General features: G+C 42.1%; 1 protein-coding gene across 3 annotated transcripts in view; it reads left to right on the top strand.

The window, feature by feature from the left end:
- The window catches only part of CTNNAL1 (catenin alpha like 1), a 417,111-nt gene that overhangs the window by 314,758 nt on the left and 87,312 nt on the right, over positions 1-15,041 (top strand). For all 3 annotated transcript variants that reach the window (XM_077492001.1, XM_077492002.1, XM_077492003.1), the window contains exon 11: positions 5,971-6,121. In XM_077492001.1, the coding sequence (XP_077348127.1) occupies positions 5,971-6,121 (151 nt within the window). The remainder of the gene's footprint in view (positions 1-5,970; positions 6,122-15,041) is intronic.

The following is a 15,041-nucleotide window of genomic DNA, read 5'->3' as shown; positions in this document are numbered from 1 at the left end:
TGCAGAACCGGCTGAATTTCGATCCATGTATGGCCAGCTTTAAGCATCCTAACTTGTATGTATCTGCTGTTTTTGCTTATGTATGGTCTGCCTTAGGCCATAGATTAGCAATTTTCTTTGCTATTTCTTGTGCAATTGTGTTTTACTGGTGGGGAGCATGGGGGTGGTCCTTCCCTGCCAGCAGAACACACTGATTAAAAATAATTCTGTCAAAACCCAACAGGCTGGTTGTACACAAGTTGATTATGTGTACCACCAGGCTGCTCATACGTGGATTGAAATTTGGCAGTTGTCTTTTTGAATTGTAGCCTTGTTTTTGCTGGGTCTGCTTTTTCAGATAATGGGAAATGTTCCAGGTGATCTTGCTGTTTTTTGTTTTTTGTTTTTATGTTGGTATGTATTGCTTGGAGTGGCTTAAGTCTTATTACAGAACACCCTTTCTGCTCTCTGTGTTGGCTAAAACTCTGTTTCCAAAATGACTCGGATTGCTATCCTGGAAATGAGAGATAGGGAGACTGAAAGTTGCAAGATGTGAGCCAACAATTTAAGGAATCAGTTGTCAGTGTAGCTGCTGGCCCAAAGACAGGAATGCTTGTTGGTGAGCCTTGTATGCATGCCATTTCAGAGTACATATTGGAAGCTATGTGTTACAATACATTTTGCTGAATGGACTTTCAAGGGGAAGAGAATACACTGCTTATTCTGTTTAAATAAACAGTCAGGGCTGTTAAAAACCATGGGACCCGCTATAACCTACCTGACTGGGACCCTCCAAAAATAATAAAACAATATTTTCACAAAAAAACCCTCTAAAATCATTAGTGGATACCAAGACAAAATAGTTTACAAAATTCCTGCTAAATCTAAAAGATAAAACTGCATTAAGTTCATTAGATTGTAGGCTCTAACAGGGCCCTTTGATTCCTCTTTGAATAGTGTTGTAACTGTACTGTGTGCCCTCATGTTGTAAAGTTCTGCGCAAACTGTTGGCGCTGTATAAACCCTGTATAATAAAAAAGCTCTGTGTGTGAATGAGGTCTTGGGGTTCATTCACACGAGTGCTGTGGCCTGTACAGTGTGAATCAGTGGTGTTTATTTTTTGATTTATTTTTTATATATAGATAGATTTTTATTTTACAATGCTGTTAAGGGTACTTTAGTGAAATATCAGGGGTCTAAACAGATATAAATTTCTCAGCTGCACTGGACAGTGAATAAACAGAAAGCGCTCTATACAGAGGCTTTGTTCATTTACAAACTGAAGCATAGTAAACACTGTTTACTATGTTTCAGTTATAAACACAGCAAGTGATATTGATCACTCGTTTTCATTCACAAAAGGAAGGGGCCAGTAAATGACATACTTACCAGCCTCTTCCCCCTCCTCCCCATCCTGAAGGTCCCTGGCCTTGTGTGCCAGAAGCAGCCAACAAGAGAGGAGCAAAGCCAGCACCACTGCTGGCACGAGGGGGACGGGCAGCACAGAGAATAACATTTTGGACAGGAAGGGTGATCGGGGGGATGGGGGTCAATTACTGAAAGCCAGCGAGCGGGAAAGGAGGAGAATCCAGATTTCAAATAGACACAGGGGATCGGTTCCTGAATTTGCCCCTTTCCACACCGATCACCCCCTCTTGTGCCCGTATCCGATTCCCCTGCTGCCCAGTATAAGAGGATCTGTGTTTACCATCTTCTCAGCGACCCCGTGTACAGTTGTTACTAGATTTGCCTTAAAGTGGATTTAAACCCACCACTCACCCAGTGTAAACTAATGACACGGTATTAATGTATATATCATGCAAGCCTCCTGCATGTATCCCTACCTTGCAAATGTCACCCCCTTCAGCAGTAGGAGCCTTGCAAAACTCTGGAATCTGTGGGTGGGTCTCTTTGCCCGAGCTCGGTGGGTGGAGTCATGTCACGAGACTCCCTTCCCAACTCTAAACTCTCCTACTCTTTCTACTGGCTCTGAGAGCTGACTTAATCATGTAAATCCTCCTAAGTCACACTGATCATGCCCCATGATGAGTAACATCCGGTCAAAACTCAAGAAAGTGAGGAAATGACTTCCGCATGCCCAATCATGCTGAGGTGTGGAGCAGCCAATCCTGGGAAAGCTGGAGAAGAAAGGAGAAGGGATGTGAAGATGGAATTGTAACAATCACACTCTGCTCTAATGTTGTGCATGAGCTAAAGAAGTCGGATGTCAGTCACAGTAGTGGGGGATGTGGCAACACAAACGTATCTGTGTCGTCGTATTAAAAAAAGAGGATTGCTCAGAGCTGGATTTACTCTTCGTGGCAAGACTGGGCACAGATGACTTGACATGCTCTACTGTACCAGTGTCAGGGCTGGCTTAGCCCTTCCTTCTCTGGGCTGGCTGCTCAGCTGTCGGCTAATTGCCAGCTCTCATCTCTCTGCACAGTTACCAGTGGTTCCTGATCATGCTCGTCTGACCTCCCTACTTAAAGCTGTCCAGCTCACTTCATATCTGCCTTCTCCTTGGTCACATCACAAGAAACCATCTTCTGCTGTTCTCTTTATGGACTGGCTTGCTGACATCCCTTCTGGCTCCTTATCCTGCTTGCTGTTGCTTTACTTGGATCCCTGACTTCTGGCCTGGCTGATTACCCGATCTGGTTATTGAACTCTGGCCTGGCTGGCTACTCTATCCGGTTACTGAACTCTGGCTATGCTTTGACTACACTTTTTCTATTTACCTTTTTATTTTTTATTAATAAACAAGTGTGATTTAATTGTACTTCTGTCTGACTCATGGTTTCTGACAACCAGGTAGAAGTCTTCATTAGAAAAAAAAATTCAGGTTTACATCCACTTTAACCACTTAAGGACCACCGCATGGCAATGTACGTCATCAGAATGGCATGTACAGGCACAAGCTGTACATGTACGTGCTTGCCTTCCAGCGGGTGGGGGGTCCGAACAGACCCCCTCCCGCTGGATGCGGCGGTCCGTTTCGCTGCAGGAGCGATCCGGGATGAGGGGATGGCCGTTGGTTTCTGGCCATCCCCTCTCGATCGCTCCTGGTGAATGAGAAGTTTCCTTCCGCTGTGTATAGTTAACACAGGCAGGGAGGAAGTGATGTCATTCTCCTCGGGCGGGCTTTTTGACCGAACTACGAGGAGAACACTGAAAGTAAGTGCACCAAACACTACACTAACATGTAGGCACACATAGGCACACAAATCCCCCTGCGACCACCCCCCCGATCGCCCCCGCCCCCTCTCCCCCTCCCAGTCACAGTGTTTACTGATCACTGCATTCAGTGTCAGTTGTGACAGTAAAAACTGTCAGGGCAGTTAATGTTAGGTCCAGGGTAGCCCCCTACCCCCCCCCCATAAAGGTTTAACCCCCTGATTGCCCCTAGAGTTAACCCTTTCACCCCCTTTTGCCAGTGTCACTAAGCGATCCTTTTTCTGATCGCTGCATTAGTGTCACTAGTGTCGCTAGGTAGCTAGTTATTTTTTTAGGTTCACCGCCAGGTTTTTATAGCGCTAGGTACCCCCATATACTACCCAATAATGGTTTTAACCCCCTGATTGCCCCTAGTTAACCCTTTCACCAGCGATCACTGTATAAGTGTCACTGGTGACGCTGGTTAGCCAGTTGGTTATTTAGGTTCCCCGTCAGGTTTTTATATAGCGCCAGGGACCCCCATATACTACCTAATAAAAATTTGAACCCCCTGATTGCCCCTAGTTAACCCTTTCACCAGTGATCACCGTATAAGTGTTATGGGTGACTCTGGTTGGTTTTGCTTTTTATAGCATCAGGGCACCCACCATTTATTACCCAATAAAGGTTTAACCCCCTGATCACCCGGTGGGTGATATCAGTTAGGTTTTAGGGTCAGGGTCTGCGTCGCCCCAGGCAGCGCTAGGTTAGTGCCAGTACCGCTAACACCCATGCGCAAAACATAAACCTCCCGTAGTGGTATAGAATCTGAACAGATCAATATCTAATCTGATCAGATCTATACTAGCGTCCCCAGCAGTTTAGGGTTCCAAAAAAACGCATTAGCAGGATCAGCCCAGATACCTGCTAGCACCTGCATTTTGCCCCTCTGCCCAGCCCACCCAAGTTCAGTATAGATAGATCGATCACTGTCACTTACAAAACCCTAAACACATAACTGCAGCGTTCGCAGAGTCAGGCCTGATCCCTGCGATCGCTAACAGTTTTTTTTTGGTAGCGTTTTATATTTAAATTCTTAAGGCAGTGCTTGGTTTTCGGGGTCCCGTACGTGGCTAGGCTCCCAAAAAGTCCCCACATGTGGTATCCCCGTACTCGGGAGAAGCAGCAGAATTTATTTTGGGGTGTAATTTCACTTATGCCCATAGCATGTGTGAGCAATATATCATTTAGTGACAACTTTGTGCAAAAAAAAACATTTTTTAATATACCTGCAACTTGTGGCAAAATATAAAATATTTCATGGACTCAACATGCCTCTCAGTAAATAGCTTGGGGTGTCTACTTTCCAAAAGGGGGTCATTTGGGGGGGGGGGGTTTGTGCTATTTTGGCATTTTATGGCCTTCGAAACTGTGATGGGTAGTGAGGAGTGAAATCAAAAATTTGCACCCTTAGAAACCCTGAAGGCAGTGATTGGTTTTCGGGGTGCCGTACGCGGCTAGACTCTCAAAAAGTCCCACATATGTGCTATCCTCATACTCAGGAGAAGCAGCAGAATATATTTTGGGGTGCAATTCCACATAGAACTATGGCATGTGTGAGCAATATATCCTTTAGTGACAACTTTTTGTAAACTTTTTTTTTTTTTTGTGTCATTATTCAATCACTTGGGACAAAAACAAATATTCAATGGGCTCAACATGCCCCTCAGCAATTTCCTTGGGGTGTCTACTTTCCAAAATGGGGTCATTTGGGGGGGGGGGGGTTGTACTGCCCTGCCGTTTTAGTACCTCAAGAAATGAGATAGGCAGTCATAAATTAAAAGCTGTGTAAATTCCAGAAAATGTACTCTAGTTTGTAGACGCTATAACTTTTGCGCAAACCAATAAACATACGCTTATTGACATTTTTTTTACTAAAGACCTGTGGCTGAATAAATTTTGCCCTAAATGTATGACTAAAATTGAGTTTATTCGATTTTTCTTATAACAAAAAGTAGAAAATATCTTTTTTTTTTCTCAATTTTCAGTCTTTTTCCATTTATATCGCAAAAAATTTAAATCGCAGAGGCAATCAAATACCATCAAAAGAAAGCTCTATTTGTGGGAAGAAAAGGACGCAAATTTCATTTGGGTATAACATTGCATGACCGCGAAATTACCAGTTAAAGCAGTGCAGTGCGAAATTGTAAAAAGACCTCTGGTCCTTAGGCTGACAATTGGTCCGGGGCTTAAGTGCTTAATAGCCTACACATGAATGCAGTAAGGTACATAGAAATTTGGGTAAAATTCCTAATGACTGAGGTAGCTTACACTTCTAATTTTCCATAATTAATGCCCATGGCACATAAGCACATTTCATTAGTAGTATATTTGATTTTTTTTTTTTTTTTTTCTTTTAAGCCCATGATTGTTTCCAAAGAAGAAGTTTATACAATTTCCATACTTAATAACTTTGCATCTGTCACTAGGGCTTTATAGGGTCAAGACTGTTTGTTATTTTAACTGCATGAAGGAGTTCAAAATTATGTAAACCTTTTTTTTTTACTGTTAGTTCTGGTGTTTATTTTTCTGCTACCTAGTTAGAACTGATTTTCTGCAAGATGGAATTGTATAGTATATGTGCATTAAAAGCATAGCCTGACACCCACAGTGGAACACAGGCTCCTATTGTGATAACTCTATAACAATATACATACAAGTGGGCACTGTAGAACCATTCCTTCTGTCAGGATCTATGTTTGAGTTAAAAAAAATAAAAATAATTCCTTCAGTTTTTAGTTTTTCATATTGTGCTTTTCATATTGTGCTTTTCAGATTGTGTCAGCAGCAGAGACCCTAGCACTCCATCCGACTAGTAAGATTGCTAAAGAAAACTTGGATGTATTTTGTGAAGCTTGGGAGTCCCAGCTAAGTGACATGTCCATTTTGGTGCGGGAGATTAATGATGTGTTTGAAGGGAAACGAGGTAAGAACGCTGATCAGGATTATCTGTTCAGTACGGTCCTATCTGAGCCTATTTTTTTTATTTTTATATATATTTGGCAAACCTTTATACAAAGCAGCTTGTAATGTTTGGATGTGAATGGATACTTTTGCTATGATGAACCACATAATTACTTAGTAAATGTCAGATTTTAACATCAGAACAAGTGCTAGGACATTTGGCTACAGAGGTTATAACCTGTCATTTTAAATAACATTACTTTTGTTTTTTGTAAATTAACTTTTTTTTTTTTTTTTTTTGCTCAAAATGTTTAAGGAAGCCATCAGATCTACTCAAGCAAAAGATTCAAATATATAATTAGACAAAATTTTGAGCTTAATTTTTTCCTTAAAATGTCTGAAGCTATTTCTTTAGTCTGCACAGATAGACCATGAAATTACTGTTTGGAGAACAAGCCTGTTAATATGCTTCCTTTTAGGAAAAAAACTCGATGTTCTGCACTTTCTGGTTTCATTGAAAATGACTAACGTTTGCTATATTTATTTTCAACAGTGACTGCATCCAAAACTTTAAAGTATAGTTTTCGTTACTGTTGTAAGAGTTTAACATTGTTAGAGGACATGTGAATGGGCAGCATATAACTTCTTATCGGTGTATCCTATGATTTTCTAACGTTTTCCAGCATGGATGATTTCTTACAATCCCTGCTCAAAAAATGCAAATTTCTTTTAGATTTTTCCAAATTGGTTCTGGTCAATTAACATTTTAATAATAATAAAAAGTGCTCTTTGCTTCAGAGTCCCAAAGCCAGCAGAGCACAAACTAACTTAATGAAAGCTGGAAGGAGAGCTTGGTCATGTGATTTGTGAAAAATCACATGCTCGATTCTCCTCCAACCACAGGGCTCTCTTTGATGTTAACGATCCATTTAATATGTGCTTTCACATTTATAAATTGGGTCCCTAGTGAAAAATGTTTTTTTAGTGTTGCCTGTTAATCCTTTTATAATATCTTCTCTGGCTGATATTATTTTCCCAGCTCCACCCAAGCTCATAGTGACCACTGTGTAATGGCCCACACATTACTTGCAATTCACTATTAAATTGCTACTCAAATAAAAGCCTTGAGATGAGAATAGGTCAGTATGGTGATTTTCACCTCAATACTATATGGTTTGTTACCTGCCATACCCCAGTCTAATCGTAATCAAAATGTATAACCACACTCGCAAACAAATATTACAGCAACAATTATGAATGTAAATACATCAAATGACAGCACTTATTGCAGTTTATAAAATAAATTAAAAATGCAAAAAATACAATACATTAAAGTGATTGGTAAAGTCTTGTTTTTTGTTTTTTTAGGTAAAAATAACAAACGTGTCATACCTGCTCTGTGCAGTGGTTTTGCACAGAGCAGCCTGGATCCTCCTCTTCTCGAGTCCCTCTTTGGAGCTCCTTGCCTCTACCTTCTGTTGCGTACCCCCACAGCAAGCAGCTTGCTATGGGGGCACCCAAGCCGAGCTACAGCTCAATGTGTCCATTCAGACATGGATCCACAGTACGGCCCGCCCCTTTCTCTCATTTGGCTGACTGACTTGGTTTCACAGCAACAGGAGCCAATGGAGCCACGCTGCTGTCTCCACCAATGAGGAGGGGAGTCTCGGCCAGACGAGTGTCTCGTGCAATGACGCTGTATCTAGAGAGGGCTCAGTTAAATATGAGGGGGGCCAAGGGGGGCTGCTGCACACAGAAGGCTTTTTATCGTAAAGCATTTGTTTAACCTAAAAAGAAATGGATCATGTTCCCTTAAAGCATGTTAATACAGCACAGTGCTTGTGCTGTGTAATTTGGAGCCTAGAAAAAATAAATAAAAATGCCTCATCCTGCCTGGCTATACCCTCCCCACTGTAAGCCGACCACAGTGTATCATGGCTGCTGAGATTTGACACCTTGGTTAGCTTTACATGCCTTTGTCATCCACAGCTCTCCTTCCCTCTCTGCCTGTTGGCTCCTGCATCGGGGGCAACCCCCCCCCCCCCCAACTGCTGCTGAAATAACATTTCATAGTTTATACAATCCTCCTCATCTCCTAAGGATATATCCCCCCAGTGTGTGTGTTTTTATTAAAATTGTTGCGCTCTGAGATGAGGTCAAGAATGGCTTATTTTAATACACAAACAGGGGGACATATCCTTAGGAGATGAGTATTTTATAAACTATGAAATGTGGGTTAACAACCACTTTAATGCATAGAATGCATTAAGATAAAAGACCTTCTGACTTTACAATCACTTTAAATGTGTCCATAAAAGTAATCTTCACCAACGATAAAAAAAAAAAAAAAAACAACAGCTAAAACTTGCATGAATTACAACTCAAAGCTTGCATCTTTAGGAATTTGTTCATTATGATGAGTAATGTCCAGTAATAATACTACTTAACACTTTCGCTTTCACTATCGCTGCCTGCTGCTTTTCTGTTTAATATTTCATGGATTTTGTATTTTTTATTTTTATTTTTTTATTGCATGAAGATGCAGGGCACAGACAAGTGTAATTTTTATATAAATATACATGACTGCCAGTGCAGTCACTTCACATGAAGTATTCCAACCTAGTGATTACTTTTCATGTCGAGTAATGTTCTCTTACTTGACTGCAATTATTCTAGAGTGAGTAAATTATGCTTACATTTTTACGTCTCATTGCACAGGAATCTGTGTGTGAGCAAAATACAAATTAAGACATGTTCAACAAATACAGTATTAAAGATGGCATTTCTTCTCTTAAAAAGACACACTTCAAACATATTTATATACTGTTCTCATATTTTACACTTATATTTTTTTCATAAAACCATAGCAACATACAGTAGCTATAATGCTTTGCAACACTATTTCTACCTATGGGCATTTTTATAGTATTACAGCCTGAATTGTAAATGGATTTCATTTTTTATTTTATTTTGATTTGTCACCGATCTCCAAACTAAAATGTTAAAATGGAAAAAATGTTATATACAATAAACGAAATCTATGGTCACAGCATAAACTTTAATTTTATAATAGCATTTTAAATGCAATATAGAAAATGTTTCTATTTAACAATCCAATATAAGATTATTACTGGTCATCTTTCCACAACTCCCTGGATTCTCTGCATGCTTTGTGGCTGCTAGCAGGCTAGAAATCGCTGACATGAAATGTAGAATTGACTGAGATTCTACATTTTGACCAAAGATCCACTAAAGTTATTAAAAAAAATGCATTTTGGTTGCTTAAAGTGATTGTAAATACAATTCTGTCTTTGTTCAAATTATAAATAGTTAAAAAGATAATGCATACAGTAATGTGTATTAAAAAGAAAAAAAAACTGTTATAGTACCTTTTCTGATGTGCCCATATGTGGGTCACGTGATTGTTCTTCCTTGTTGAGCATACCATGGACCTGCGGGTGGGCGTATCCACTTCGTCTCACGTCACTGCTGACTCTGCAGCTTCGCTTTGAGGCTGACTCGGGAAGGCACTCACAAAGAGGTGGGGTGGGGTTGTGGCTGTGCTGGCCACCGTCTCTCTCAACATAATGACAAGGCATGCAAACACCACTCTAACACAGATTAAGCATCCGTGTTAGCATGGTCAATTTTGAACTATGAAGGATGGAACTGGCAGGATCAAGCAGGTGAGTCAGAGGAATGACAGCACACAACCTTTGTATAGGTAATCACTGTAGTATACCTGTTTTTAAAAGGCCCCATATATAAATTAACATAATGAAGACTATATAGACATTTTTATATATATATATATATATATATAATATATTATATTCAAAAGAAGTTTGTTCCGAAGCTCTAGAAAGGCATCTTTCACTACTGGGTTAGTAAAAAAAAAAATCCAAACTTTGAACATTCTCTCAGAGTGCCATTAATAAAGAATGGCTTTTTGGGTGGTGCATAAGGAAGCCCATCCAGCAAAGCTTAGTAACAAGATGAGAAGAACACTAGAGAATCAACCAAATGGGCAGTGAATAGTTGGAGCGTATGCATTAAAGCCAGCTGAGGAGAAAACAGGCGTCAATCTGAGTGTAGTACGTAAATGGGTTTAACACAAATGTGGATACAGGTGCCCACCAAAGTAAAATGTCAGTGGGTATTGAGCGCAAAGTGCGTCTGTGAAGCTGGTACATCCAGATGGCTACTGCGGTGGGCATTCAAACTGACCGCGCCAGTGGTTGGCAGCGCTCTCTTGATGCCTGAAGGAGTGCATGCTCCACAAATGTGTTTCCTGTTCTCTTATCTCATTTCGGAAGTGATGTCATCTTCAGCTCCCTCTGCATTCCAGGATTTTAGGAAGCATCAGTGACCACTGGTGCGGTCCTTTTGAGTACCCACCACAGTAGCCATCCGGATTTACTAGCTTCACAAATGCACTTTGTGCTCTATTCCCACTGACATTTTTACCTTTGTGAGTACCTGTATCAATATTTGTATTCAGTTTACTTACTACTCCTAGATTGGCGCTTGTGTTTTCTCCTTAGTTGTTCCAGAGTTGCTTCTTGCTTATCACTGGGCTGCCTTTCAAGATGTGCGTACATGGACTTGCCACTAGCCATTCTCATGTTATTTTAATGTACCTTGATCCTCTATCATCCTTATGGTTTACTTATAGACCTTTGGGCTGACGCCAGGCTTGATGTAAGCACCAACTTGTCCATGTGTGTAATAAAGCTAGCACCCAACCAGTTACTTGGAGTAAAATGTAATTTTGTTAAACTGGGTTAAGATCTGTGTATAGCCCTGCTGAAAAGGGTAAATAGGGCTATATTCATGTATCAAGATCCACGTTAAGTGCTGGGTTTTACTACACATTTGGATGTTGTTGGCTTACAGGAGCCTTTTTTTTTTCCTTTCTTTTTTGGGAAGTAGAGACCCACAGCTAAGATTATAAAACTGTCCATTGGGCAGCCATAATTTGGATGCTTCTTAAAGAAAAACATCTCTATTAGATGCCTAAGGCCCAGGGCCATGTCTTCCCCCCAGGTGCATGGGAGGCCCCTGCAGACCCCTCCTCCTTGCCCCCTCTTCCCCAACGGGGGGGGGGGGGTGTGTAGAGTGAATAGAGTTCAGAGTTCAGTGCAGCTGGTGAGGCAGATAACTAAAACCGGTCTATCATTTACCATCCCCTTCCCTAAGTGAACACAATCATCATCAATTTTATCTGATAAGATCTTCCAGGGCTGAGGGGAGAGCCTCGACACCCCCCCCCTTTTTCACAATTGCACCTGAAATGCATGGCACAATTGAAGATGGTGGAAGAAGTGAGTTTGGCAAGTCATGCCTTGCCTTTAATTGATCGAATGTTATGAGTTCTCCCTCCCTGGTAATGTCTCCCAAAACCTTTACACCCTTGCTGGCCCAAATCATGGGATCCATCAGGGAAAAAAATGAGATTAGGATTCATCCATAGGGGCAGAAGGGGTAACTCTGATATAACTAGGATATGCCATTCTAGTAGTTGCCTCCTAGGCTTTAATAGTAGCTTTTATTGACCTAGTTAATGGTAAATTGGATTTTGAGCCCCTATATAATGCTAACTGCAGACTTTTATAGGACCCCCAACTGTGCTGCATCTAGGACTGTAGCAGAGTCCCCATCATCCTCCAGCAGCCACCTTCTAGCAAAAAACATCTGACCAGCCAGGTAGTATTTCTGCCATGTCCCCAACGCTTGAAGCACCGTAAACCTTATGTGGGGTGACTGGGGAGACCACAAACGACCCAATGATACTGTCCAGTTTTTGGAAATATGCTTTTGGGATCCATAATGGAGCATGCCACAAGAAGTATATTATTGGCAAAATCATAATTTTGATAAAGTTGATACACCCAATCAAGGAAAGGGGTAGCTGCTTTCATAGTTGTTTGTTGGGTAAGCTGTGACACTAACAGGAGTAGGTTCAGAGACCTATAGTCCTGGATGTTTGCTCTAGTTTTAACACTCAGGTGATGGAGGAAACCCATTGCGATGGAAGATTCATATCTGCCCCCCCCCCCCGGCTTCCACACTTGGTAATATCGATTACTTGCCCCAGTTCAGTTTAAAGCCGCTTGCAGAGACGGCCCATGGTCTCTGAGGAAAAGAAGCAAGTCATTGGCGTATAATTCAAGACACATTCCTGTATTTATCCCACCGGAACTGCTCTCACCTCCCTATACCGACGAAGCGCCCTTGCCATATAGGTTCCATAATTAAGGCAAAGAGGAAAGGGGAGAGTGGGCATCCCTGCCTAGTGCCCCTAGCAATATTGAAGAAACTTGAAATTGAGATCCCAAGCCGAATCACCGTCCGTGGGTTACAGTACAGCATAATAATCCATCGTCAGAAATTGGGCCCAAATCCCATACCCTCAAACACCCTATGCATATATCACTAGTCTACAGAATGGAAAGCCTTTTCGATATCTATAGACACTGACTTGCAGGAGACTCAGGAGTAGCGAATTGTAAATGCGTAAACAGTCTCCTTAGATTGGTGTCAATGGACTTCCCGGGCACAAATCCTGTTTGATCAATGTCCACCAAGGAAGGTATGACCTTGGCCAGGTGAGTTGCCAGCACTTTAGAGAGGATCTTCTGATCCATATTCAGCAATGCAGTAGGACAAACACTCCTGTGGATCCTTACCCAATTTCAATAAGAGTACTATATAGGCATCTAACATTAAAGTCGGGATGGCCCCTTGATCTAAAAAATGAGTCAAAAGCACACAAAGTCTAGGAGCTAATTGTTCGATATATAAACTTTGTAGATGTCTGCCGGGAAGCCATCAGGCCCGAGCCTTCTGAGGTGGAAAGGCTAGTATAGCCACATCTATCTCCAATGCTGTAACTTTTGCATCAAGAAGATCTACATCAGAGTCTGACAACCTAGGGAGTGATAGGCCTCCCAACAATGAATCTAAGTCTGTAGAGTCATATGGAGGAAGAGGGCCATAGAGAGAAGAATAACGGCTCACAAATTTTGCCAGACTACTGGTTGGGTCAGTAACTAAGTCTCCCCTGCACCCCTGATAACTCGAATGTTAACCAGTATTTTTTCATCTGTCACCAAGCTGGCTAAAAGCTTGCCATTTTTGTCTCCTTGATAGAAAACAGACTCCGCCTGCCCACCCTGAATGCATCCCATATCACTGCTGGCTCAGCCGAGTCTGCATTAGTAGACCAATAGGTCACAATAGAGTGTTGTAGTTGAGAAGACACCTGATCCTCCTGTAACCAGCCAGGCGACAATCTCCAGCTTCCCCTCCTTCCCCCCACGGGTGTAGTGAGGGTAACAGATAATTGGTTGTGATCAGGTGTGCCCCAGCTAAATAATCTGACTCCTGAATGTACCTTAACAGAGGAGCATTACCAAATGCCAAATCAATTCTGGCTGAGGACATATGTTTGGCGTATAAATGAGAATATGATTTAAGATCTGGGTGTTTCCACCTCCATACTTCAGAAAGACCAGATATAGAGGCCCAGGAGTGGAGTTCCACAGGAGCTGCCCTATTAGGGTTAGAAGAATCCAATGCAGAGTCTAAAATGGCATTAAATCCCCCAATAACATCACAGAAAGATTTACATACAGTGCCAATTAAACCAGATCATACAGTAATTGTAATATGAAAGGGGGGAGGTAAGTAAATGTTCACAAGCACCATTTTATGATATACCACTGCCACATATCGCTCCCCCCCCCAGTCAGATAACACCTGGTGAATAGTACAAGGGACAGCTTTACTAATTAAAACAGAGACCCTCTGGCAGGATTGGTGTTTTTTCTGTGTTCCAGTAGAGAAATCGGGAAATGGCTTGATACAAGCATTTTCAAACTTTAGATCCTGATGCTTTCTTCAGCCAGGAGCATGTCACGGTCTCTGATTCAGAAACCTCACCAGGAAAGGCAGTGGTGGGGGAGCCTGGGGGTCTTGCACCCGTGGGGACACAGTGGGCTCTTTCAACATGTGGGAGGAAGGTCCCCCAGGGAGAGCGGATTTTTTGAGGAATTGTTCTGCAAATTAGACCTGTTTGGCCCCCTTCGCGCCCTCTGGCAACCCAACCACCCGTACGTTATTCCTCCTCTGTCTATCCTCTGCATCATCAGCTCTATGTTGCAGTGATCTTGCCATGTCTCTGAGCTCAGACAACTGGGAGTGTGAGGCATCCTTCACCTCAGAAATGCGGTCTTATGCTGTGGCAAGTCTGCCCCGGAACTTATCTAGATCATAGCTGATGAGATTGCATTCAGATGGCAGGTAGTCGATACGGCCCATTCACTCTGCCTTGGACGCAGCAATATCTTCCAGGATCGGTTTGGTGATAGCCAACGTATACACGTCCAGTTCAGGGGACTGCGGTGGGGACATCCCTGGGTTCAGGAGTGCAATGTCGGCAGCCTGCGCCATCCTCATGCTTGGCGCTCTGTGAGGACAACACAGGAACCAAGATGGTGGAGGCAGAGCTGGTGTTCTAGCCTCGTTGGCGGAGCTGCCGCTGGTCCAATGGAGCCATTCCCTTGTGCTTTTTAGATGCTTATGCCTGCATTACTCAGGTCATGGATTCTTCTGTTGGCTATATGGAGACAGACTTCGGTAAGAGAGGCAGCGAAAATGGATGATTTTCAGGAGGAAAGCCAGAGCTCTGGGAAGACACGTTCTGCCTCGATCACATCCGATCATGCCCCCATTGAAATAACATTTGAGTGCTAAAAGGGTCTACTGCTTACAGATGTGCTCAAAAGTTAGCACACCCTTGGAAAATTGATAATATGAATAATTTTTAAAGAAAACATAAGTGATGGGGCAAAACACATTTTTTTTTTGTATTGCTTATGGAATTCATATTCAACTGTATGTCATAACAGAACGGCACAATCCTAAAACAAAACAAGTAA

This window comes from Lithobates pipiens, unplaced genomic scaffold, assembly GCF_037356315.1.
Source record: "Lithobates pipiens isolate NorthernLeopardFrog02 unplaced genomic scaffold, aLitPip1_a1.2 Scaffold_19, whole genome shotgun sequence".
Taxonomy (NCBI): domain Eukaryota; kingdom Metazoa; phylum Chordata; class Amphibia; order Anura; family Ranidae; genus Lithobates; species Lithobates pipiens.
This window is presented reverse-complemented; position numbering and strand designations above follow the sequence as displayed.